This window comes from Aythya fuligula, chromosome Z (assembly GCF_009819795.1).
Source record: "Aythya fuligula isolate bAytFul2 chromosome Z, bAytFul2.pri, whole genome shotgun sequence".
Classification (NCBI taxonomy): Eukaryota; Metazoa; Chordata; class Aves; order Anseriformes; family Anatidae; genus Aythya; species Aythya fuligula.
In genome coordinates, this window is record NC_045593.1 from 19,694,707 (window position 1) to 19,722,241 (window position 27,535).

Sequence of the window (27,535 nt, forward strand, 5' to 3'; positions counted from 1 at the left end):
AAAGCCAGCAGGGGAAAGAGGTGCAGTCAGGTGGTACTCAATAGCAAGGAGCAACACAACATGGGGATGGAGCAGGAGAGGAGAAAATGGAAGGGTTAAAATAACAGTTCAGTGAAATGGTACAGCCTGTGGAATGGCTTCAGGTAAATTGACTGGTTTCTTGTCTTCTTAGGATCCGTTTCATCGTTAAAGGAAGGTGAAAGTCATTCCAGTTCTCTGTGTGTCCCTTCATTCCTACCAGACGCACAAAGAGCAGGATGCATTATGACACTAATTCAGATGTAATGTGCACTCTGATAACACCCCCATAGTTCTCAATGTAATCTATTTATTGTTTGTTAATAATAATAATTTATTAATAGAATACAACAGAACAGTCCAGTTAGAAGGGATCTTTGAAGATCATCAAGTCCAACTGCCTGACCACTTCAGGGCTAACCAAAAGTTAAATATTGGTGGAGGCATACACCCACCCCTCTGGATGGTCCCTCTGGATGGCATCCCTGCCCTCCGGGGTCAGCTGCACCACACAGCTTGGTGTCATTGGCAAACTTGCTGAGGGTGCACTCGATCCCACTGTCTGTGTCACCAACAAAGATGTTAAACAGCTCCAGTCCCAGAACTGACCCCTGATGAACACCGCTTGCTACTGATCTCCACCTGAACATTGAGCTGTTGACTGCAACTCTTTGAGTGCTCCCATCCAGCCAATTCCTTACCCGCCCAGGAACAGTCCATCCATCAAATTCACATCTCTCCACTCTAGAGACAAGGACGTCAAAGCGGGCAGCGTCAAATGCTTTGCACAAGTCCAGGTAGATGGTGTCCATTGCTCTTCCCCTATCCACTATAGTACTGTAGGATGTATTTTTGTATCTCTTCATCTTAGCTCCTTGAGAAAGGGAAGATAAGTTCATTAAATTACTTGACAAATTACTTTTTGCTGGTTAGATTTATATCAGTGTGTGCTCCTAGCTAATTTAATCATCATCATCTTTTCTTTACCTGAACCTTTATTGTGTCAGTCATTTCAGAAACAAGCACCCTGGACCTAGGAAACCACAGCACAAATTCTGGTCTCTGATGGAATGATGTGATGTGAGGTCTCAGAAGCAATGCAGTGCTTTTCAGGGTTCAAGATCAGTAATCATTTTTGTGAGGGAAAAGGAAAATTGTAAAAAAAAAAAAATCTTAAATAGTACAATTTAAGTACTAAGACTAAACAGAGTAGAGATTTTTTTCCTGCCCACACCCGTGACTGAGCCTGATGTGTGGATTTATGCTGTGGCTTTATGGATTTGGGCAAGTTTTCCTTTAGAAGTGAACAGAGACATACTCCCCCTCCCAGCTTACTGTGTAGTTTGAACACCGAGTTATGCTGCTGTGCTGTTACTAGGAAGCCGTGTTAAAGCCCTCTCCAAGATTTTGCTGTACTTAAGCCACAATTTTTGAGGGAAACCGTTGCTTATTATTTACATGTATATCTGCGTGTTACATTTGTCATGCTTCACATTACATGAGGTAGAGGGCTAGTGTGTACTTCAGTGTTACCCAGAATGTTAAAACGTGGCCAATTAGTGCTAAATAATTCTGAAAATGAAGTAACAAACATGGTGCAGATGCATGAAGAGCTTTACAAGTAAAGAAGGGTTTCCAGACATTTATTTCTGGAACTGTACACCAGATATTAAAATACAACAAATACAAAATAATGCTCAAAAAAATCAGTGTTTATGTACAAATATTAAAACCAATGCAATAGCGACTTCCTCTTGAACATCTGATACTAAATCATGTTCCGATTGTCACTAAATTTATTGTTATGCACAGGGTACTTTGAACTGAGAATAACTGGAATCTCTGTTTTATTAAGACGACTATAACCATATGTACTTATTTTACAGTTGATAGTATTTTCCTTTTTTTTTTTTTTCAATTAAAAATAGGAATAAAAGAAAAAATAGTAACCTGGTCATTATTTTATAAATTACTGTATTTAGTTTTCCTATCTGTAGACAATGTGCTTGTAATGCTGGGCAAATAACGTCCCTGTTGGTCAGTCCATCCATTAGTTTACATTCAAAGTTAAAATACTCACTAGAGACTTTGGTTAAGTTATGTAATACCACTATGTTCTACTGGATCTGATTTTTTCATTCATTTTTGACCCTCAGATTTAAAAATTAAAAACAGGAAACAATTGTACAATTCATTGACCTAATTGTACACAATTTAGTATTCTTCAAACAGTATTGTACATCCTTCAAGTAAATTCAGCAGTTTGACCATGACAAGAGGAAAACTAAACATTTAAAAATCTAGCATGAGAAGATGATGTATGACTAACAAAAGTAAAAGTATTGCTATAATCACAGCACCAGTTACACTTCTAAATGAATCAGCTATCCTCTTCAGATTCCCTGTACATAAAAAGGATACATTTACCAACACTGCAATTGCCCATTATGGATTTTTGGTTTGTTTGTATGAAGAAAAAGTGTGGCAAAGAATAAAGAATTCATCACAGTTTGTTATAAGAATTGTGCTTCACCATCTAAGAACCAAGGCAAGGTAATTTCTTCATATGCTTGCAATTCAGTTATCTTCATGCTGACTTTCAAAACGCAATTCTTTTAATAAACAGTAACAAGTTCTCCATTTAAATGTTTAAACTGAGAGAAAAATAAGTAAGTCCAGCTTTTAAAAGAAGAATTCAATAAATAGCTATTTTACATGGATAAAGTCATAGTGGTACAAATTTATGAATGTCACATCAAGCATGCACAAAAATGTTCCTATACACAGAAGTAGTCAGAAAATATTGAAATAGATATCTAAAAAGATATGAAGAATTTACATATTTACAAAATCTTGCAAATTATTGCCTCATTTTAACAAGGAATTAAAAGTAAACGATACCAGCTAGCTAGCCAACAGGCTAAATAAGATCAGCATTTAAAAATCTACTAGACTAGCCGGAATTCATTTTTCTCTCATATCATTTTCTGAATTTTGGTCAAAAGTCTTTATTAAATAACTAAAGTGTCCATTCAACTTGCTGACAACCCAAACCTTAGACAAGTCTCTGTCTACATTAAGATCTCAGCAATGCATAGATAAACTGAATATATTACTGCATCAGCTAATGAGAATGGGCATGTTCATTTAAGTGCAACTGGTATAAGCATTCAGTCATCTTTGTATAATGATTTTTATACACACCAGCCACTCACTGTAAACCCATAGATAAAATTGAATGTATAACAATGAAGGAATATGGCCAGTATTTTACAAAATTACATAAAATGTGTTGATTCATAAACAAAAGAAACAGGATACAAAGTTCAGCACAAAACACAGCAACAAGAAGCTGACAACTTGGCTAAAAAATGTCAGAGTACAACACAGGGCCAAGGCTACCTGTTAATTACTGTGTACTTACCAAAATTACACGTTCTGGATGTATAAATTAAGAACTGATTACAAATTATCTCTGCTTTTGTCCACTGTGCTAAACTGATCTGCATTTAATGTGGTAAGTGTGCTATTGTGTAAACAATTCAAAGCAATCTTCATTACAATGCCATAAACTCCATACTCTGCATCCGAAAGTCAGGATGACAATGCAGTTCACAGTATGCATAATAAATACCCTCTTCCCTTTCAAATATTAGTCACTACTTTCTAATTACTCAGAATGACCTTGAAGCAACTATTACATATATCAACAATGCAAAACTAATCGCTTGAATAATGAAAACAAGTTAGTGGCAATTAAGTTTAAAATATGAACAGTGCAAAGAAAAGTATGGAGGGAAAGCAGTAATCTTACTGAAATATGGTTTGGATTCCTATTAAAAAAACCTGCAAGTTGTATGCTACAACATGTTACACACCAGTACTATGTTTGATTTGACTCTCCCACAAAAATTAGAAGAAGCGTTTGCAAGACAAATGTTCTGGATGGCTGAACTGGACCCAGTGTTCAGAATAAAAATTCACTGAAGTAAAATAGTTACTTTTGTGGGAAACATTTTTACTCGTCCTTTCCTATTTGACCAAGCTAGCAAAATGCCATTTTTCAGCCAATGACTTTGACAAAACAAATAAATGCAATCCACACTAAAGAAAAGCTTTTAAATACATACTTCAAGGTTCTACTACTTCTGTATAAACTAGACAGTCCCTCAAAACTGTAACACTTTGAACTGCAGTACTCCAAACAATTTAAGATGTCTTCCAAAACATAGACTGTTTAATGGTAAATCCTAAACTGTGCAGACTGTAGGTTTATGCAACAACAGCTGCCTTAGGAAAGTTAAGTTACACAATTACGTTACTCTTCAAGTTGTGGACAAACCTCATCAGAATACAACAGCCAAAAATGCATCTGTTTAAGCCAGTCAGTTTAAAGCACACAGACACCTCTGGCAGTATAATTACTTCTTGTAAGGTAGCCATGGCCTATAATTTTGCAACAGCATCCAAGTGTAGGTCTTCATACTTTACTCGTGTTAAGTCCCTTGTGCTAGCTTCCACCAAGATGAACTTGCTGTTTTGTAAACTGAAGTGCTCTAGTTTAGTATCACATGAGAGAAGGTTCCATTTAAAAAACATCCTTGTATGTTTGTGCAGTTTAAATTAAAGAAGCCCATCCCTGCCTTTATAAGAAAGAAAATGCTACATTGCGCAGGGATCAGGATTGGTACCTGTAAACATTGTTATTCCACTGCATTTGTGACAGCAAAAGTAACTTAGACTAAAAAGCCACTCCAATCAGTTCAGAACTTCTGTGCTGGTTTTGAAATGGTGGCCTCTGTCTACAGGCTTTAAAAAAAAAAAAATTGAAGCAGAGCTTAAAGCTGCACCACAGAGTTCTCTTAGTCCCAAACTCTGCCAGACATCCTATGACATTTCCACATTTATGGACTGAAAAAAGAAATTACTCTTGATAAATCAAGATAATAGTTCTATACATACAAAGACATCACTGATGTCATAATGTTCAAACTTCCAGTGAAAGACTAAGCAAACCTGATAGCTCCCATCAAGTTTACTACTACTGCATAAAGTACCCACTGTTTGTTTCGTTTTCCATAGTCATTCTGAGTGAAGAGCAGTATGTTGGTGAAGAGTGTGGGTGTTGATAAAACCGTTTGTCTCATTTGAAGATAGACTACTGAAGTCAGCCACTGAAACAGCCATTTTGGCACTGGTAATATGGTGTGTATGGTTCTCAAAGTCCACACCAAGGTTATTTACAGAGACATCATTCATGAAGGATTCTGGGACAGCAATTCCCATTTTCAATCTCTTTGCGGGTCTTTCTGTATCCTCACTGCACATGTTCATTGGGTTTAGCTCTGAATGATAAAAGCCAGTCTCAAATAAATTAAAACAATCACTTTCACCATTGCTTGGCAAGTTAAGCAACTCTTCTGTTCCAACAGGCACATGATTAACTGGTGCTCGGGGTAAGCTGTCCATAGGAGGAAAGGCATCATCCAGGCAGTTCACATCTGAAGCATGGCAGACTGTAGCTACGGTATTTGTCAATGCTGGAAAAACAGATGAACACAAATGTAAATGAAATAGTAGTTTATGTATTCACAACAGTTAGGAGTTTTGTTTTCCTTGATTTACCTGTCAACTCATTGGCAGTGATGGAGTTCAGAATGCTTAGCTGTTGATCAGGAATGGTTTCTGCTCGACTATTAGATGTTAAGGCTGGAGTGTGCACTGCTCCACCAAGGGCTTCTGCTTCATCTACCAAACGATCCATGTAGTCCCTAAAAGAATATTACAACCACAATGGGTTATTTAACATGAAATCAAAGCCTAGAATGATGACACAATTTAATTTTAGTTGCCATAGGCACAGCAGCATTACACTGCAAGGATGGGAGAAAAAAAAAATCTTCTACATTTAGGATTTGCAACAGAATACATATTCCAGCATTATACTTACGTAACTCCTGGATGATGGTTATATCTCTTCTTTCCAAATCTTGTTTGCTGAGCAAAATAATCGTAACGTTCTGACTTCTTCCACATGTAATAGAAAGCCACACACTCAGCAACTGTTCTGGTTCTTACCTAAAAAAAGGCAAGAAGGACTGACAAGATTAATGCACGGACATTTTGTCATCTCTGCAGTTCCCATACCCCTGCAATATTGTTAGATTTATTACTCCAGTATCTGGAATAAACAAATTCAGTTACAGACTCTGAAGAGATCCAAAGTTTCATGTAACTGTTATGTCAGGTTCTACTGTATTACATTGTTGTATGTTCTTTTTCACAGATTGAAACTGTATCTATATCTGAAACATTTCAGTTCATAAACCATGTAACAATTTTTAAATTGTAAGACTGTGAGACAGGCTCTTGGAAGGAAAAAACTCATCAGATCATGACCTAAGAGTAGTAGGCCAAAAAAGACAATGGGTACTGATTTCTTTTGGGAAAATCAGGAACTGTTGAGGTTTGAAAACAGATATGCACAACAGTATGTTTAAACAAAACAAAATTGTTGTTTTGTTGAGAAGACATTAAGGACTCCAAAGATTCATTTTGATGTATATTAACCTGAAATCTGACAAACACATCAGTCTCATAAAGAAAAAAAAACCTCAAGATGGTATCAAAACATAAAGGAAGTACACAAAGTTTGGAAGCGTCCATATTGATATATATATTTTTGATCAAAAAATATCCAATTCTTATTCTTCAAGCACAAAGGAGTTAATCAGAAGCAATCCAGATCAAGATTAGAATTCCTTCAATTAGCCAGAAAACACAAACCTGATAGATGAGTACAGTACCTTCTGAAAACACAAAAAGCTAAGCCTGCGTTTGTACAATTACACCTTTCTTGTGATAAAAAGAAAGTTAGGATGGGTTTTCCCCTCCCACAGCCACAGTATGCGGGTTTTATACTTTAGGAGAGACAAGCATTTTAACTAAAACATAATATAAATGCATAAATAGAAGCGATGTCAGCGCAAGTCAATTTCAGAGACAGTATTTAGCTTTTTCAATGACATCTGAGGTAACCTTAGCACAAAAATGCCCAACTGGTTGCGGTACGTTGGTTCTTATTTCACATTTCTGCATGACTTTGGACAAATGTATTGCTTTTAGAGATTTCCAGCATCATATCATCTACCAGTTCTTCCATTTAATTGTAAAACACTAACCTTGTTTTTCTGTATGAGATGGAAGTCTTTTCCATAAATCAGAAGTGCGTGTTCAAAGCTTCTGCATTCTTCTTCTGTCCATGCTGTCATCTCTTCTAGCCAATAACAAAAACAGCATATTATTTGTGCTCAAGAAACTTTTACAGACAATAAAATAATTGTGTTGCTAATGCATGAATATTCAAACACACTGTTAAAAACAATAGGTTATTTAGACCCAGTTCTTTACTGTACAGATATCCTACCCCAAATCTAACACTCCTATTTATAAAGACTCATGGAAGAGTTTGATTTCTAAAATCTTTTATCCTTGAGGGCAAAGGATATTCAAAAACTGATTATTTCCTATGAAATTTGTCATAAAAAAGACTTAAAACATCATGAAGGTATTCGATTAATTTTCTGACATACTTCTTGCATAGGTCACTGATCAATATCAACTGAATATCAAGTTACATACAGTATGTATGTTAAGCCCCCAGAACTGTTTTTACTAAATCACAGAAAGGTTTGGATTGGAATGGACCTTAAAGACCACCCAGTTCCATCCCCCTGCCATGGGCAGGGACACCTCCCACCAGACCAGGTTGCCCAAAACCCCATCCAGCCTGGCCTTGAGCACCTCCAGGGATGGGGCAGCCACAGCTTCTCTGGACAACCTGTGCCAGGGCCTCATCACGCTCACAGTAAATATTTTTTTTCCTTTTATCTCACCCAAACCTACCCTCTTTTAGTTTAAAGCCATTACTTCTTGTCCTATCACTCCACTCCCTGACAAAGAGTCCCTCCCCAGCTTTCCTGTAAGCCCCCTTTAGGTACTGGAAGGCTGATATGATGTCTCCCCAGAGCCTTCTCTTCTCCAGGCTGAACAACCCCAGCTCTCTCAGCCTGTCTTCATAGGAGAAGTGCTCCAGCCCTCTGGTCACCTTTGTGGCCCTCCTCTGGACTCTCTCTAATACATCCATGCCCTTCTTGTGCTGTGGAACCCAGAGCTGAACAGAACTGCAAGAATACATTGCCGGCTCACAATAAAATCTGATTTTCATGTAAGGGAGTAATAAAACTAGGGGCAAGCAAGGCAGAAGTCCATTTTCCACTTAACTCAAAGTTTTCCAGATTCTACCAAAGGCCTGCAGAACAATATGGTGGATTCAGATTAGGGTTGACATAACACAACGCTGATGCAGTGAAGAAAAGAGTAGGGCTCATTTACATAGCCAGCTATGTTTTCCTCATTCCGGTATAAATGCCATCAAATTATTGTTGTGTGTGCCCCTTTGCTGGAGGTGTCAGGACCAGGTTGGACAACCTGGGCAACCTGGTGGCATTCCTGGCAGGGGGGATGGAACTGGGTGATCTTTAAGGTCTCATTCCACCCAAGATGTTCTATGATTGTTGACCATGAACTCAAACTGTAACAAGGGTGAGAACTGCCTTACAGGAGCAAAATCACAGCTTCTTTCCCATCCCTCAGTCTGTGCCATTCTTACAGCTGCAGTGGAGGAAAGAAGGGAAGAAAAGGTGTAAGAGCTGATCCTGTAAACTTGCATAAATTTGCAAACTTCTCTAGCAGAAATTTCCAACAGATTATACTTAATCCGTGCTAAAAACATGATGGATAGGGAAATGTCTAGAAAAACCTTGAGTAAGAATCAGATTGACAGGCAACTTTAAGATTTTTTTCCCAATGCATTTCTGAAAAATCATATACTATTTCTTACCCTGAGACGCCTTTCCATTTGAACAGTATCTCTCAATTGCTTCTTTAACGTTATGGCTACTCTTGAGAAGTTCATACAGAGCCTACAAAATAAAAGAAGATTTAGATCGTATATTTGCAAGTGTATGCAAAGATTGTATATTTGCAAACTTTGTAAAGAAGAACCCTCTTCTTTATAAAAAGAGTTAAAAGTTTGTAAATACACAATCTAAATTTATGAAACTAGCCTTTCAGTGAGCATGCCTCATATCCAAAAAAGAATTTGTCTTTATTCATGATAAAAATATTTTAAAAAATCAGTCAAAACCAAAACTTTCAAAAAGTTGAAGCAAGGTTTAAACAAGCAAATGTAAAATATGCAGTTATTTAAAAAACACCTTGATTTGTTGAGTGTGACAATTAGAAGATCAAAATACTGCCAACATTCAAATACATGTAATTTGCCTAAATAAGCACATGCTTAAGATTACAAATAAGATCCTGATCCTAATAATATTCTAAACTAAAAAAAAAAAAAAGAAACAATTACATTGAGTATTGCTGTCTTTATAATACAAGCAAAGAAAGAGAACACCATAATTACAAAGCAATATGTCACAAATGGAACAGGATATAAAACATACTTGTTCATTGTCCCGTGTATGTAGTCCTTCAGGAATTCTGCCAATCATTTTTTCATTTCCTGTTCTTAAGGAGGTTTCAAAAAGGTATTCTTTAACTTTATTTTCTGAGATCACATCAGGCTTCCAAAGTAAATGGTCTTCGTTTTCATAGGCTGTTAAAACAGAAATCCATTAACACCAGGTGTGACATTTTAAGGACTATAACATAAAAGCTATTTTACAAAGACAGAGAACAGGAACGCAAAAGAAATCAAATCAAATACCATCACGCCACTTATATATTGCAGCTCACTTTTTGCACAAATGCCTCAGTTAAAAGACAAACTGCTGTATGGTGTGGTGAAGAGATCCAGGTTCCATGAGGGTGAGATAAGGGACTGAACTCTCCAGAGTCTTTTCATAGGAATGGTTTGTAGACTGCTAGATGATTCAATCAAATTATGCATGTATACACATCATCTTCATACGAACAAACTAGCAAACCACTCTGTTTTATTCCGATGTGTATCAGGTTTACATGGCAAAGATTTGGTAGTGGGGGACTGCAGGGGTGGCCTCTGTGAGCAAAGCCCAGCAGCTGCCCCATGTCAGATCAGAGCCAGCTCCAGACAGCTGCAAAAGGGACTCATCACTGGCCAGAGCCGAGGCAGGGAGTGACACTGGTTGGGCCACTGGAAGAGCAGAGTCAAGGAAGGGGAAAAAAATACTGCTGGGGAACAGCAACTGGGAGAGAGAGAGGAGTGATAAGCAGCCCTGCAGCCACCAGGTCATTGCAGGAGGAGGGCAGGAGGTGCTGCAGGCAGGCAGCAGCAGTTCCCCTGCGGGCTGTGCAGGGAGAGGCCCCTGGTGGAGCAGGCTGTCCCCCTGCAGCCCATGGGTCCCACATGGAGCAGATCTCCACGCTGCAGCCCCCCCATGGGTGGAGGAGCCCCCGGTGGAGCAGGTGGATGTGGCCTGGAGGAGGCTGCGGCCCATGGAGAGCCCCCGCAGGAGCAGGCCCCGGGCCGGAGCTGCAGCCCGTGGAGAGGAGCCCACGCAGGAGCAGGGGGTCTGGGGGGAGCTGCCCCCACCCGTGGGGTACTTGTGCTGGAGCAGTTTGCTCCTGGGGGATGGATGGACCCCGTGGGACGGAGCCTTGTGGGAGCAGTGCTTGAAGAGCTGCTGCCTGTGGGCAGCCCCCGCAGGCTCAGCTGGGGAAGGATGGCATCCATGAGAGGGACCCCATGGGAACTGACCACAGTCCCCACTCCCCATTCCCCTGCACTGCTCGAGGGGAGGGTAGGAGAGGGTGAATGGAGGGAAGGTGTTTTTGGTTTGCCTTTAGTTTCTCACTGTTTTAAACTGCTAGTGATAGACAACAAATTACATCAATCTCCTTCTACTGAGGCTGTTTTGCCCATGATGATAACTGCTGAGTGATCTCCCTGTCTTTACCTCAACCCTTGAGCCATTTCCATGTTATTTTCTCCCCCTTATCCTTTGACGAGGGGGAGTGAGAAAGCAGTGTTATGGAATTTAGCTAGCCATCTGTGCCAAACCACGGCAAACCGTTTTCAGCAAATAACTTACAGTTTACAGTAACATTGTAGAAAATTACTTTAATATTTTAAATATTATACATCTGGGAAGAGAAAAAAATAGAAGAGGAGGCGGCTAACTGATCACTTTCAACAAGAATTTGCCAAAACTTACTTATCTGAATAGAATTTAGGTCTTCATGTTGTTATTTCTTTTTGTGTTCGTTAACAACCAAGTTTTGTAATCTTGTACACTGCATGTTTTACAAACAATAAAGGGTGGATAGTCCTTCATAGTACACTGAAATCATGTATGTACCCTCTTAAGTAGCTTGACAGACAACATATCAGTCCTAAAGAGAATTTGGCTTGAACCTTTGCCAGTCTGTGCACACATTGTAAGATCTATAGTTTAATCTAGAATTTAACCAACAGATGTGATTAACGTTGCATATAATGTTTCATGTAATCTCTTTGTAATGCAAAATTCAGCATTTTTCACACACAAGCATAATGGATGTTACAGTAGAGAGGCAAAGAATCTTCTCTAACCTCTCATAAAACTGCAGGAAACAGTACTAAGTAAAGGTGAGAAATAAAGTTACATCTTCTCAGAAAGTGCTGTTATGGCATGATACAGAAAGATTTCAAATGGATATGTTATAAGCATAAGGTTTATAGAAAAACTGAGCTGCCATCTATGACAGTTCCAGCAGCTGGGACTACATGGCAGAAATATAAGCCTGTCTGCCATCACCACCTCTTCAGCTAGTACAGAAGAGGCTATCACAGGATCACCTTTACGTAGAGGGGGACAATTCTGGAATTGCTGCAGTGTAATGCCAGAACTCTGAAGCCTGTTTATTCCAGTACATGCAGTGTTTCAGAGTACCTCCACCTTACACCTCTGAGTGCTACTGACCCTCAGGTCCTACCTCCTTTATTTTTTTCCCCTTTCACTAATCAAGACAATCCAGCATTTCTTGCTGGAGTCCATGCCTGACATTCTCAAGAGGAGCTCCATGGGTTCTCCAATCCTGAGAGCTACCACACTGCTGGCCAGGCCAGCAGACATGACTCTCACCAGCTCTCTAGCATCAGCTCATTCCACTGAAAGTTGTTAGGTTAACTCCCTCATGGTCATCCTCTGGTTATTCTCTAATTCTTGGCTGATAAAAAATCAAGTATAAACAGTAAAAGGGCTATCCAGATAAATCTTGGTTTTATTCCTCCATTTCTTGCAACTGGTAAGCATCATGCTTGAATCTTCAAAAACAGGAAGCTGCCCTAGGTTTCTTACAGAACAAGAGATGTTCACTCACTAATGCTTCCAGCTCTGTAGTTAACAGCCTCCTTCTCTATTACAAACCATCACTGGCAATGGTGAAAAGACTTCATATGCTTCATTAGAATAATATTCCCATGAAATGTGTTGTTTTGAAAGCAAGTACCTGACAGAATTTTGAAAACTTACAGAAAAAACAAAACAAAACAAAACACAGAATGCCTTTCATTTATTAAGGTATCTCCCAAACTGTTCCTTAATTTCACAGTTGTTCTATCCATGAGAAAATTTCTCTTTTTTTTTTATTCCACTGCTATCTGTGTTGCACTTTTCTCATAGTGAAAACCTTTAAAGATACTAAATAAAACTCTTAGATTATTTTTTTATATTCAAACACAACTGCAGTTTTTAATCCAAATTTACAATGGAATAATATCAGACTTAGAATGTGTTTTGTAAAAGACAAAATGTATCAGGACCTGTATCTCCTTCTCATGCCATGGAAATTGAAAACAGTTTATTATGCTTTCTATATCCATTTCACAGCCCACACAGTTTTGCTTGCCAAACAACAACAAAAAAAATTTAAAAAGCAACTAAAGAAAAATACAGTTTTGAAGATCTTCATTGTAAACTAGGTTACAAACTCATGGGCCAGTTATGATTCTCTGAGGAAAGTATTTCCTTCTTGACCCAGTGTTTGCTTCCTCCTAAAATCACTAGCTACTTCTGAATTAATGTTGTAATCCACACTCCTATGTCTTCTTGAGAATGTCTTCTTGAAGTCGTAGAATCACATTTCTGAGCAATAATTATATGGTTGCATCACTTCACATTTTTAGTATTTTTAAAGTCTCTGAGATTTTAACTATGTCATTGACTTTACAATAAAAAAATTAATCAACTGCTACACAGAAGCATAAGATAAAAAGTAAAATAGGCAGAAGAACTTACCCTTTTCTTCATCACTGTACCTGCCAAGGTAAGGTGGAATTTCAGCCTGATACTGTGAACCAACCATTATTTCCTGAAGATGTTAAAAAAAAAAAAAAAAAAAAAAAAAAAAAGAGAGAAAAATATGATCAATATTTTTCACATGGAAGCATTAAAAACTGCCATTTACTTGGCATTCAGCACAAGGAATTTCAGAACTAAGGTATTATTTTAAATATGTACTAAAAATCATAACATAGAAACTACTATTAAAAAATGTTAGCTTTCTGTTTGATTGTCTTAAGAAACAGTAATTACCTTTCTCAAATCTTCAGATGAATTACCATTGTCTGCCTCTACATCTTCACCATCTGACTCTTTATCTCCATCACACGTAGTGTTTGCTTCAGACACAAAAAAGTTTTGTTTTAGCTAGGAAGCATTTTCAGTTTAAACATAACTGCAAGACATTCGTTATCTTTTGCTTTTGAGAGGAACGCCTGCTTTTATTCAGGAAGACACCGATCATGATTCTGTTGATCTAACCTTCTGACAAAGGGTCAAACTATAGCATTAAGTCATAAAGCACTGCCAATTGTATGCTACAGAACTGAAACATTCATCCTCACTGCAACTGAACCAATTTACTAACAGATAAAGGAAATGCAATCATTTTTCTTCATTGTTTTTTTCAATGAAAGCTTGTAACTTACTGAAAAGGTACGAGAAAATAATAATTAAAAAAAATAAATAAATCTAGGGCTAAAACTTAGCCCCAGTTAATCAAAAAAAAAAAAAAAAAAAGTAATGTAGAAGGCAAGTCTTTTTTACCTAGCAAAGACTTTAATCAGAAGTTTTAATGGGTATTCAAGACATTATTTTAAACAAGGCTGCTTCAAGATGAAGCAAAGATACAGCAGCAATATGCAAAACAGAATAAGCAAAAGACAGCTCATTCATTACTCTTTTCTACGTTTTTTTTTCTCTTTCTCTCCTTGGGAAGGCAGACAGCAGAGCGCTCTACGTAATTCAAATACAGTACTTCACAGAATAACACATATTTTAGAATCTGGAACAGTCTGCTACTGTATTCTGAAGTAATTCTATTTTTATAGATGTATAATCCCTGGTAGAACGGAATCTACCATTATAATAAGATTAAAGCTATTTTTTATTCTCAAACTACAGTATGCTCAAAAATGGGGTTGCATTTTTAACTTCGTCACACCTAACTAGAACTTTCAACATCGTAGACAAAATCCAAAAATATATTGACAGAGGCTCCTCTTCTGTCATTATTAGAATCACTAGTCTCTCTCTTTTTGCTGTTAGAAGAAGCAGACAAGAAGCTAACATGAATTTATGAAATAACGTTATGCCTGGATAATCACATGCAATTATTTATTTCCAATTAATCCAATGTTTAACTTAACTTTGCCTTAGTATTAGAGAAATGAAAAGGGAACACAAAAAAAGATAAGACTGCCAACAGGACAGACACAGTAAAATGGTGTCAATAATTAGTAAATATTTGATTTAAAATGACCAACCAGAAGTTCTAATAGAGAAAGAGTAACATGCTAACAGAAAAACATGGTAGCTGAAAGCAAAGATGACTGTTCCTTAATCCTAAGTAAGATGAGGGTTTTTTCCATAAAGCTGCCTCATTTTCAGTGTCGTATTTGTTACCAGTTCATGAGCAACGTTTAAGTGCCACCGAATTTGGTGTTTCCTTAATTTAAAAAGTGCACTGCAATTTTTAAGGTTTTAGAATAGGGTTTTAGGATATAAGAATATATAAGAATATGGTTTAAGGATTTAAGGTTTAGAGTATCTCTTTCAATATGAATTTCTTAGACTACACCTTAGCAACATGTGAAGAACTACAACTGCAGGTGACTGAGGCAGCACCTTTATCATCCTTCACCTCTCGAAGGCTGAACTCCCCCAAGAAATAGCTTAAGACACTTGCCAAATTGAAACCATGATAAAATCCTTCGGCTCACCCTATGAAGTCCCATAGAAAAGTGCTGTATGTATGAAAGAAAAAATCACAAAGAAATCACAGCCATGTTCATATCCTCAGGCTGAATGGAGGAGTCACTAGCTTAAAAATGGCAGCAAAGTTTTAGTAGAAAAACACTAACTTAAAAGAATATGCTACAGATTCATGTCATTCACTAAAATACTGAAAACCATAAAAGTGTTCCTCGACACCACACTAAATAGTGATTACAAAAAGTTACTGTATTTGTAGCAAAATTAATCAATTTTATTTTATTTCTTTGAGCATGGCACCAAGTATAGGTCTTCTAGGTAATTAGTAATAATGACCAAAGAACATTCATGTCCAACACCCCCCAAAGCATTATTTCTTATCTCCCGGTAAAGTTAGCAGTCTGCAAATGTGACAGTTTAAGCTAGGAAGCTGTATATAATGCCAGGACTTTTTAGAATACTGTTACAAAATTAGTTTTCCTACATCTTAATGGCCGAGGAAAGAAGTCTGTAGCCTCATGTGAAGTAACCGATGGTGTCAAGTCATCAGCAGAGGACTGTGTTTCTTCATCATCACCCGACAAGAGGTCTTTAGCTATTTCCTCCTGTATCATTAAAATAATAACAAAATAATAATAAAAAACAGTAACAACAACTAAAAAAAAACCCTCAAAATGTCTACTAAGTATAGACCAGTAAGGAGTCAGATTCATCACATTTTGATAATTTAATTAAAATGAATTATTTTACCCTAAGTATCACAGAATCACAGGACAGCTGAGGCTGGAAGGGACCTCTGGGGATCATCTCGTCCAAGCCCCTGTTCAAGCAGGATCACCTAGCACACACTGCACAGGATCACGTCCAGGCAGGTTTTCCGTATCTCCAGAGGGAACTCCACAGCCTCTCTGAGCAACCTGTTACAGTGCTCTGTCACCCTCACAGTAAAGAAGTGTCCTCCCATATTCAGAAAGAAATCATTTTAGTAGATTGTACTCCATTCATTAAAAAGCTACTTTGCTCTTCCTAAATCCAAGAACAAATATAACTTTATTTCAGAGTTGACACAGGGGTTCATTTCTCTTTTGTCCTTTAATAAAGTAAAGGTACAAGAAAAAACTCTGCAACCATCAATCTCAGACATTTGTCTAACTGCTTCCAGTGAAAAACACTAATGACAAAATTCTAAAGTTCTGAGGCAACTTCCATTCTTTACATCACAGACACATTGAAACTTTAAGAACCTGCTACCCTTTAAACTCTGGGAAAGAAAAAAAAAATTGCCAGGAACAACCTGGTATCTTACCAAAATACACACAAAAAAATGAATTTTTCATAGGTTAAACAAGAGAAAAGGAAGAAGATGGAAAGAAAGAAAAAAAGAAAGAAAAAGCTCACTTCCTCCACTAGCAGACATGTCTGAACCCCTCTGAATGGAGGTTAGGGAGGGAAAGAATGGTATTAGACAACAAGCTGACTACATATTTGTAGCCTCAACACAATCGTGAATCCTAATGAGAATCAGATGTGCAGAGCCATCATTATACTCTACTTTCTGTGGCGTTTACCATTACGTCATACTTTCAGAAAGTATTTTTAAAAAGCATATACTTACTACCTATAGATTTTATAATCCAAATTACTGTCTGAATACTCCTTACAAACAAAAATGAGCTTAAAATCTCATAATTCAATGTTAGCCTGCAAATCATGTAAGCTCATGTTTTTTACATCAGTAATGCAACGCATATAGTCACTGTAGGTAAATACAGTCTCTCTCTCTCTCTCTCCCTGAAGTTGAGACCTTCCCAAATGATACATATCTGAAAGGAACATTCCAAACATCCAGGAGAGCATTTTCAAGTCATCCACATAAATTTTGATACATAACACATACGCTGGAATCCAGAATTATTATTTCCGGATGTTGCATACATTAAAATAAAATATAGAACTTTGGGGAAAAATCCCACTTCTCTTTAAAAACAAACAAAATCCTACAGTTCTTTGGATGTGTTTTAGAATAACTGAACTTATTCGTTTCTCATTTGTTGTTATAAATTGCCATTGAAGCTGCCATACATTTGTAAGTGCAATAAGTGTAACTAGAACCAGATCTTCATTGTCCTTGAAAATTAATAAATTCAAAATAATACAGTAATTATCAATTGCATATTGAAATTGACAAAGATACACATTGTGTAACATCAAGAGGTAGTCAAACATAATTTGAGGTCATTTGGATTTCTGCTTTTAAATTGTAATACCGGTAAAGATGGCTCTCCAACTTACTTTATCTAGAGTCATATCTGGAAGTTCATCTGCAAGTTCACTTGGAGAGCTATCCGCACTGGAACCTGCTATAACTGGAATTGTGGGTTCATAGCCATAGAATGCCAGTAAATCTTCCAATGGCATGTTTCCTTCCTAATACAAGAGGATTTACAAACACTTTAACATATTGCCAAATACTTGTGAACAGTTCAGGCCTAAAAGGATAGGACGTATTTTGAAAAACAAAAGTAAGAACAAACAAAGAAATACTTAATTGAAAGCAGAAAACTTGAATCAAGATTTTAAATATTTTCAGGCACAGGATTGAAATAATTCATCACCACCTCTATTGTCATATAGTGAAGTCCAATCATACAATTCAAGAAAAATCTTTATTAGATGAAACTAAATAGTAATTGACTATTAAACATTGATCCTTATCTGATGATTTGCCTGTATTTCTTCAAGAGAAGATACACTAGGAATACAACCCCCCTACAAGAGAGAACTGCAGAAAAACTTGATTTTAGTCCTACATAGTTACAGCTGCATGTGTAAATTCAAAACCCCACAAAAGTAAACCAAAATAGCAACTCTTTATTCCTCATATCCATTTTCCGCACAACATATTTGGTAGTGACTGCTGAGCAGCTGAGAAAGACAGCTAACGATTTAGAATGCAAAAAAATAATCGAGAGAGAGGCTGGATTTATAATTTTTTCCGACAGTTTTTGATCAAATGATTCTACTAAATACCGTATTTGCAACCTAAGACAATTAATGAAACAACAAACCATGGAGATTAATTTACCTGATTCAAGCCATCAAAGAATAAGAAATATTTTCCAATATTTATACCTTTAAAAGTTTTATTACCTTTAAAAATTTCTTGTTGAACTCATACACTGATTAAATTACTTGTTTTCTTTAGTCAGCTAAGGTGTTAGTCCTGCAAAGACTTTTCACAATGGGTAAACGTAAACACATGTCCAAGTCTTTCCAGGATCGGGACCTAAAGTAATAAAGTGTTTAAGATGAGTGGCTCTCAGTTCTATTTCCTTCTATTATAGAGGCAATAAGATCATTTTGTGGAGTAATAACTCCATTTTAACCACTAGACTTGGCAAGCTCCTTTGTTATTGTAACTACAAGTTCATAATCAGCAAAAATGTAATTGTACATGTAGAAGGACAAAAAATCAGGAGTTCATTGAATTCACTGTCAATTCAGCATTTAACTTTTTTATATGGGCTACACAGATACAGCTTCATATTTGATGCCAGAAACTACGCTTTCCTGAAACTCAACCAAAATCTGCAGTTATGTTGAGCAATGTAAGTGGGTCACTGAATGGTAATTCAAGTGGCGTCAATTTGTGGGTGTTCAGCATTCAACAGACATCTGAAATGGGTGATGCACTGACATGGATGAACAAGAGGCGTAAACAGGAAAAGCATGTAATTAAACAGTGTAAAATACACAATACGAAAAGCCAAGGAGCACGTTGGTCATTCTGTACACCCACCAACTGCCAAACTGATAAAACCGAGACAGAAAACTAGCATTTACATAGCGAATGAATGCGATCCATCACGTCTAAAACATAAATGTTTGTTTCCAGATTGGAAAAGCGAGAAATGACCAACAGAATGAAATACAGCTAGTTGTCACTTAAAAGCACGCACAATGTATAATTTCTACCTATTTCCAACTTCTAAAACTGATCTGAGTAATAAGAAGTGATATTTGATAAGAGGACTTTTAAAGTCAGCTTCAGTGGTTTCTCCTCCAAAGTGAAAGCACTCTTAAATGAAGAAGAGTCTGACTTTAACCTATCTCTAATTCCTTTGAAAAGCCAAATTCAGCCTTTTTGCGAGAACACAGTGCTGTCTCCTAACTAAACTTGATTTTCTTTTCCTCTTTTTAAACAAGCTGCAAAAGCATTTTTTAGGAAACTGCATTATACAATGCAAACTAAAGAACAGGTTGAGCATTCTTTACAGTAAAAAGGGCACAACACATATGGACATTTAGAAGAGGGTTAGTCACTCTTACCTTTTCTAAATCTTCAATTTCAGAGCTGAAATTTTTGCTTTCTTCCATCATTTCCTCTTCTTCAAGAGTGCGTTCATCGTCATAATCATGCACCAGCATTTCAGCAGAAGGGTCAAAGTCATGATCCTCAGATGATAAAGAGCCAACTATCAAAAAAACCCTAATCTGAGTTATTTTTTCTACATCAACACATGAAGTCACACACACACAAAAAAAGTTGCATGTATTCTTTCACATATAGGGTCAAAACTTTAAATGGAATAACTGGAACAAACACCTAGCTACCTGACAAATTCAGCTGTTTTAGCTGGCCTTCCCTTTTCATACTTCTAAGTAATAGGTATACTTTTCTCTCTTGCAGAACTTGGAAGAACTTTCTGAACTACTGAAACAGTTGCAGAAAGTACAATCCCAAATGAGTATTCTGATGGATAAAAGACTATTCAAACCATCCTTGAAAACACCGTTGAAGTATAAAGCATGTATATCACAAGAAATCAGGTGCTGCAGGCAAGCCAGTTGTACCTTGCAAATCCAGAGGCTGTGATTTATAGTCTCTGATTCTGTTTATAATGATTTATATGGTAACTAGTCTAGCTTTTCACTGGTAAATGGCTACCTTTAGCTTAAGAACCAACTTTCTACTAACAGCAAAATACACAGTGAGACTCACTTCAGCTTAGTTTAGCTGAGGTCTTAGCACTTGATCTAGAAAGAAATAACAAAATCTGCAGAGTCTCAAGAAATAGAGGAAAATATATGGGAAATTACAAAATGCTTCTAATGGATAGCATTTAGTTACCCAGCCATTGTGACAGCTCTGTGGTGGTCTGACAGAGAGTTTTTCATTACTCGAGGAGGTAAGTCACCCAAAAGTACTGTTATTATTTTATGTGCATTTTGTCAACTCTAAGAAACCTTATCATTATATTTGACAAGTCATACAGATGTAAATAATTTTGCACTGCAAAGTCAAAGAAAACTACAGAAATACAGGGTTGTTTTATACTTTAATGTGGACTTGCTTATGGCTTTCAGGATGGGAAAAGTAAGCAGATTGGGATATTTCTTTCGCTTCTGATTTCCCCTTCCAGTTTTTACATACTAGTGCTATATGCAATCCTTGGCTGATGAGAAGCAAAGAAAAGGTTTATTAGGAACTATGTCCTCAGAAGAACTTCTTTTGAACATCAAGAAAATATCTACAAATTTTCAATCCTCTTCTTCAAAAAAAAAATAATAAAATAAAGCAGTATTCCTCACTGCACTGCTTCTAGCCTTCAAAGAGACACTTGTATATACTAACACTGCTGAGTCTTAGAGCATCCAATTAATTTTCAGCAATTACACTAAGTGTTTGTTCCTTACATGCAGGTAATTAAAGTAAACTTTGTCCGTTTAGCATGCTTAAGACAATACTGTGCAAGTTCAAAATGCCATACCAGAAGGAATCATTCAAGCCAAAAATGCTTTTTATTCACATGCTGTTCATATTGTGGTCTCATGGATCTCCCAGCATAGCTGATACTACTACCCCAATTACGATAATTACATTATGTGTTGAATTTTTCCACTGTTAGCTATTACATCCCGATCCCATAGCTTTTCAAGAACTGAGAACCATCTTGATTTAGCATATATACAGATGTCTACATATATACACAGGCATATATGCCCATATGCTCAAGACTATTGTTTCAAATCACTGCTATAACTAATCTTATATTTGAATAACTGAATTGGAAGGTGTACACAACTCGTATATTTTAGGCAAAAAAAAGCCCCCCTCAGCGTCTCTGAACACTCAATATCCAACCCATACTCAAGTAACACAAGCTTGCTAAATTCAGTAAGAGCAGTTAAAATGAAGAAAAGTAGCTAATGCAGAATAGGACGGAAGCAAAGGCACTCCCCAACATACTTATTCGCGAGTAGCCCTGATGATGTTACATACGCTTGCTGGTGTAAAGGGAAGGTATTCCAAAGAACCTTTACAGTGGTTCAGGCCTTAACGACTGCATATAATTATGCTTTTAAGTGCTTTCTGGTAATATCAAGAAGTCAGAAATTCACACGGGCCTGTAGTTATCAGCAAGAAGAGGAACTGTCTCTCTCTCTCTACCCTGACTACATGACTTTCCTGAGATGCTGACTTAAAAGCACCGTAAAACTTTGTGTTGGTCAGGGGCTCCCAGCAGCCGATCACTAACTGCGCCGGGAGTCGGGGACGAGCCCTCAAGCGCGCATCCCTTCCTTTGGAAATTCACGCAGGCGACTATGAGTTACGTGAAGGCGCTGCGCTAGGAAAGCTACGAGGCAAGAGAGGAGAGCCGCGGGGAGGACCCGGAGGGAGAGCACGGCGGGCAGGCAGGCTGCTGGGCAGCAGAAGCTGGCGAGGACGAACCTGGGCTCGAACTCCCAAACGATGCCTGAGGGGAGAGCAGACAGCGCGGTGAGTCCCGCCGCAGGTGGCCTCCCCCACCTCCCCTCCACCCACCCGCCCCGCCGCAGGCCCCGCACCGGGCCCGCCGCTCCCGCTCCCTCCCTCCCACCCCGGCCTGCGCGGGCCGTGACAGGGGAGCCGGGAGCCCCCCGGGAGCCCCCCGGCACCGGCCGCCGCCTCCCGCCGCCCCCGGCCCTGCCGCCACACCGGGCCCCGTCCCGCGGGCTGCGCACCGGCCCCCGCCGCGCGGCCTACTCGCGCAGGCTCCCGCTGCCCCGGCGGCTCGCCCGGCCTCCCCGCCGCCCCTCCGGCCCCGCCGCCCCGCCGGGCCGCCCCGCAGCGCTCCTCACGGCGCCGGCCGGGCGGGCGCGGGGGGCGCGGCGGCGGCGGGGGGCGGCGGGGAGGCGGGCGAACCCCGGCGCCCCGGCCCGCTTTCCCCGCTCACCTCCGCCATATTGGGGACGATCGGGGCCGAGCGGCGGCGCTGCGCCGAGTGCCCGGATGGCGCCGCTGAGCCAATGGCAGCCGCCGAGCCCCAGCCGGAGCCGGCCGGGGAGGGCGCCGAGGGGACGGCGGCACCGGGATGGGGCGGAGGAGCCGGCACCGGGACCCCGCCTCCGCCGCCTGCACACAGCCCGCGGGGCCGCCGCCGAGCAGCCGGCACTGAGGGAGGGGCGCTCCCCGCAGCCCCGTCCCCAGAGTTGGAGCCCCCCTCGTCCCCAGGGCAGCCCGCCGCGGAGCGGTGCTTGTCGCTCACCTGCGCCCTAGCCCCGAGTTTGGTCCCGGTCCCCGGTGCTGTCGCCGGCAGCGCTTCTGCAGCTGCCCGCAGTGCCGGGGCAGGAAAGCTAACGCCAGGCGCCGTGCTGCTCGTGGTTGTGCGGCGTGGCTTGAACAGAGAAAGGGGGATTCACTGCCCGGCGCGTTTTTGCTGCTTAAAAGCGGGTGCGTTGTATGCGCGAAGTAATAATCCCGTTTTGTGGTGGTTTCACCCCACAAACGCTCTCACTCCCCCTCCTCCTCAAAGGACAATGGGAGAGAAAATACCACGGAAAGGGCTCAAGGGCTGAGGTGAAGACAGGGAGATCACTCAACAGTTATTGTCGTGGGCAAAACAGACTCAGCATAGGGAGGTTAATGTAATTTATTCCCTATGACCACTGGAATAGAATAGTGAGAAACGAGAAACATACCAAAAACACCTTACGCTCATCCACCCTCTCCTACCTCCTTGCCCCGAGCCATGCAGGAGAACAGGGGGCTCTGGTCGGTCCCTGACGCTTCGTCTCAGTCTCCGCCGCTCCTTCCCGGTCCCTCTCTGCCCCTGCTCCCCGTGGGGTCCCTCCCATGGATGCCGTCCTTCCCCAGCTGAGCAGCTCTTCAAGCACTGCTCCCACACGGCTCCGTCCCACGGGGTCCATCCATCCCCCAGGAGCAAACTGCTCCAGCACGGGTCCCCCACGGGTGGGGGCAGCTCCCCCCAGACCCCCTGCTCCTGCGTGGGCTCCTCTCCACGGGCTGCAGCTCTGGCCCGGGGCCTGCTCCTGCGGGGGCTCTCCATGGGCCGCAGCCTCCTCCAGGCCACATCCACCTGCTCCACCGGGGGCTCCTCCACCCATGGGGGGGCTGCAGCGTGGAGATCTGCTCCATGTGGGACCCATGGGCTGCAGGGGGACAGCCTGCTCCACCAGGGGCCTCTCCCTGCACAGCCCGCAGGGGAACTGCTGCTGCCTGCCTGCAGCACCTCCTGCCCTCCTCCTGCAATGACCTTGGTCTCTGCAGGGCTGCTTATCACTCTTCTCTCTCCCAGCTGCTGTTGCGCAGCAGTTGGTTTTTTTTTCCCCCTTTCTTCAATCTTCCCTCCCAGAGGCCCAACTAATGCTGCTCCCTGGCTGGTCTCTGGCCATCAGTGGGTCCCTTTTGCAGCTGTCTGGAGCTGGCTCTGCTCTGACATGGGGCAGCTGCTGGGCTTTGCTCATAGAGGCCACCCCTGCAGCCCCCCTGCTACCAAAACTTTGCCATGTAAACCCAGTAAAATATGCCTGAGTTCTGTTTGCAGATGGTGTAGTGATCCCCAGCTAGATTAGGTACTTACGCAGTCAAGCTCTGTACTGTTTATTTTATTCCACTGCACCTGTTGCTCTGATAAACAGAGTAAATTGTCAAATGCTTTCTGCACTGCTGATTTCACTCTAATTCCAATATATAAACTATTATTGTACCTCCAAACTACACAGCATCTTAAGATGTAGAAATACCTACCTTTGATGTACCTGCTGGTATGATGTTAACAAAATAAAAATCCCAACACTTTGCAGAAACACAGAAATTGACAACAATTTCCTAAAAATGTTACCACAGTCAAAAGCAAAGTCCTGTACCAAATCTTCTGCTAATTTGCCAGTTAAAATATTTTATTAGATGTAGATCAAAGTGAAGATTTTTTAAATTATAATTTGGAACAATTTGATAAACTATTATGAACTCATAGCTCTACCACAGCAAGTTATTAGGTGTTTTCCAGAGCTGTCATAGAAGGCAGAAAGGATTCTGGAAAATGCACAGAACTGTAGTGGATAGGAGTCTACAAAACAGGAAAAAAATGCAATGCTTACATTCTTCTAAAGTGCATCTAAGAGAAAAAATAACTTTGTATATTCTGGTCTTTTCCTGAGATTGTATCAAGTTTTGCAATCAGAAATTACATCTACTAAAAAAAAAAAAAAAAAAAAAAAAAAGAAAAGAAAAAAAAGAAAAAAGATAGAGAGAAAGAGAGAGAGAGAAAGAGAGAGACAGAAAGAGAGAGAGAGAAAGAGGGAGAAACTCACAAATATTTGCAGATTCCAGCATCTAAAAAAAATTAAAATCTGATGAATATCTGAATTCTGAACATTTGAAAAGGGACAAATGATTCCGTATCCAAGCGGGGGCTGAATTTTGCTACCATCACCTATAGTGTAATTATGTTCTATGTTGTTACAGCATGTTTTGTCTCTCAGTGGTTTTCACTGGGAGCAAATCAAGGTTAAGAGTGAGGAGAGTGAAATTTCTGGTGTGAGCTTGTTTGAGGAAGGTGGAAATGAAAAAGGATGCAATTGTACCACCGCTTTCTCAGTTAGCATTTTTGTCCAGAAAAAGGGATGAACAAGAAGGAGTCACCTGGCTTCCTGGAGCAGTAGGGCAGTGTGAGATTGTTCCTTGCATTTTACAGGGACTCCAAATTAAAGATCACTGAACAAAATATGCATATGTACAGTGAGTCAAATAGTTACATCAATGCAGTTTTCCATAGCTGTTGGGCACACAAGAATGCATGGAGTTCTGTATTGTGAGGCATCTTTTCTCTTCAGGTAGAATTAAGAGGATGGGAGAAGAAATATGCCTAAGAAAAACTGAAAGAACTGACATGAATTAACACAAAGGAATCTATTCTTTAAAAATAAAGAAGTAGCAAAAAAAAAATAAATAAAAATAAAAAAAAAAATCAATTAAACCAAACAGTTATAGATGAGGAGTGGTAAGATAAAAAGTACATAAGCTCTAGAAGAAAAACACTTGGGATCTGCAGCATCTTTTATCCTTTACTCTTACAGAATGAAAAAACTAAGTATGCCACAAATGCCTGTTATTTTGCAGAAACTTTTCTCCTCTCTGCACTCTTAGGTATAAGAGTGTATATATCCACTAGCATGGATACATTTGTCAGATGTATGGTGTTTAGAGAATGCCATAACCACGGTTGAAATCTTGAACTGTTTTTGGGTGCTGTGAATGTTGTGATACTTTTTCACGTCTGTACACATTCCTCCAGCAAATCCATTGCTGAAAGTCCTAGATTAATGGCCTCAAGTAGCCATTTTCTGTAGGCAAAACAGGACTCCTCATAACAACAACAACAACAAAGATGAAGCCTACTTGTTCAGGAAAGGTAGCTGATCTTAGACTCTTAAGCTTTATCTCTGCTAGAAAGTTAAATATGCTAAGGACTGCTTCCTAAACTTTAAAACCACCAGAACTGCACACATCTCTGCTAGCAAAACCTCCATTTCCTTCACAGACCACTTGTTGCAGATGGACCATTGGACGCTACTCCTGAAAGTTCCTGAAGATGCAGGTTGGTGTCAGCAGTGCACAAAGTATGCGGGGATTACACTAATAGGTTGATGATATGGATGATTATGTGCCAGTGTTGTTTAATTTACTGGAAAAATAGCAGAGAGGATGTTGTGAAAATACAAGTCACCATCTTCTGCAACTCTACATTTTTCAGCTTAGAGAAAGAAAGAAGGAAGGAACCCCATATAGGCATCACTGACATCACTTATGACTGCTAGACACATTGCTCAGTGTTCAGATACCATGGTGTCCTGGTTTTGGCTAGGATAGACTTAATTTTCCCCCTAATAGCTGGTATGTGACAGTGTTTTGGATTTAGGATGAGAATAACTCTGATAACGTGCTGATGTTTTGGTCATTGCAGAGCAGTGCTTACAGAAAGCCAAGGATGTTTCAGCTCCTTGTGCTTCCCTGCTGGTGAGGAGGCTGGGGGTGCACCAGCATCTGTGGGGGGACACAGCCAGGACAGCTGGCCCAGGCTGGCTGAAGGGGTGTCCCACACCATGTGGTGTTGTGCTGAACAATAAACTGGGGGATTTGGTCAGGGTGGAGTTGGGGGTGCTAATCAGGGTCTGGCTGGGCACCGGGCAAGGGGGGTGGCTTTCCCCCTGCTCCTTCACCTTCCCTTTCTCATTTCCTCTTCCCCTTCTCCTCCAAGCTAGCCACAATGACCCTTGAGAATTTTGAATATTCTTCAGATGTTCAAACCAGCGTGTTCCTAATGTTATGTCTCCTGAATGTGTTTCAGGCTTTCTTTAATGTTAAACAACTATTCAAGAACACTACCCATTGAGTGTGGGAGGGTAGATATGGGCAGGCACCTAGGACAGTGGACACCTCTGGTATTTTGGAACTTCACCCCTGAACGAATGCAGAATCCTGAAAAACTGGTAAAATGAAAAAGGCATGCCATCACCCTGGCAATTCCAAACAGACACAGATGACTGCAATGTGCTGGGGCCTGGCCCATGCCTACCAAGTCACAATCAACATTACTACAACCCCTGAGACAGGCCCTGCAGCCACTCCAACCCCTGTGACAAACAATGTGGCTACTACAACCCCTGAGACAGGCCCTGTAGCTTCTCCAAGCCCTCTGACAAGTAAAGCGACTACTCCAGCCCCTGAGACAGGCCCTGCAGCTGGGCCAGAGAATCAACCCACGATGGAATCAGTCACCGCTACATACAAGATGAAACAATGGGTGTGAAAGGTCATTTAGTAAGCGAAGAAACTCCTACCATGAAGAGGAAGGAGGAAGAAGAGGACAAGGCAGGCTAGTCTGAAGCATGGCCATCACAAGAACAGATGAAGGAAGAGGCATATCTCATAAATGTGGCAGTCACAACCCAATCCCTGTCCCTGAGAGAGCTGT

General features: G+C 40.2%; 1 protein-coding gene and 1 long non-coding RNA gene across 2 annotated transcripts; one reads left to right on the top strand and one right to left on the bottom strand.

The window, feature by feature from the left end:
- Positions 1-1,688: 1,688 nt before the first annotated feature.
- On the bottom strand, positions 1,689-22,510 carry MIER3 (MIER family member 3). The gene is made up of 13 exons (XM_032206282.1): positions 22,493-22,510; positions 22,009-22,033; positions 19,605-19,750; positions 17,568-17,702; positions 15,760-15,880; positions 13,596-13,681; positions 13,299-13,371; positions 9,543-9,694; positions 8,921-9,002; positions 7,200-7,291; positions 5,969-6,096; positions 5,644-5,789; positions 1,689-5,558 (listed from the first exon to the last, which is right to left on the bottom strand). Exons 1-13 carry the CDS (start codon positions 22,499-22,501, stop codon positions 5,101-5,103), a joined length of 1,653 nt encoding a protein of 550 aa, XP_032062173.1. The 5' UTR covers positions 22,502-22,510; the 3' UTR covers positions 1,689-5,100.
- On the top strand, positions 21,932-26,971 carry LOC116500927. Its single transcript, XR_004254358.1, has 3 exons — positions 21,932-22,056; positions 26,102-26,158; positions 26,909-26,971. It is a non-coding gene; the product is annotated as an uncharacterized LOC116500927 (long non-coding RNA).
- The last annotated feature ends 564 nt before the right edge of the window (positions 26,972-27,535 follow it).

Coding starts and splice junctions, on each gene's coding strand:
- MIER3 (XM_032206282.1), bottom strand. Junction 17,703..19,604: donor AAATTGAAGATTTAGAAAAG/GTAAGAGTGACT, acceptor CTCTTGTATTAG/GAAGGAAACATGCCATTGGA. Junction 15,881..17,567: donor CAGATATGACTCTAGATAAA/GTAAGTTGGAGA, acceptor TTAATGATACAG/GAGGAAATAGCTAAAGACCT.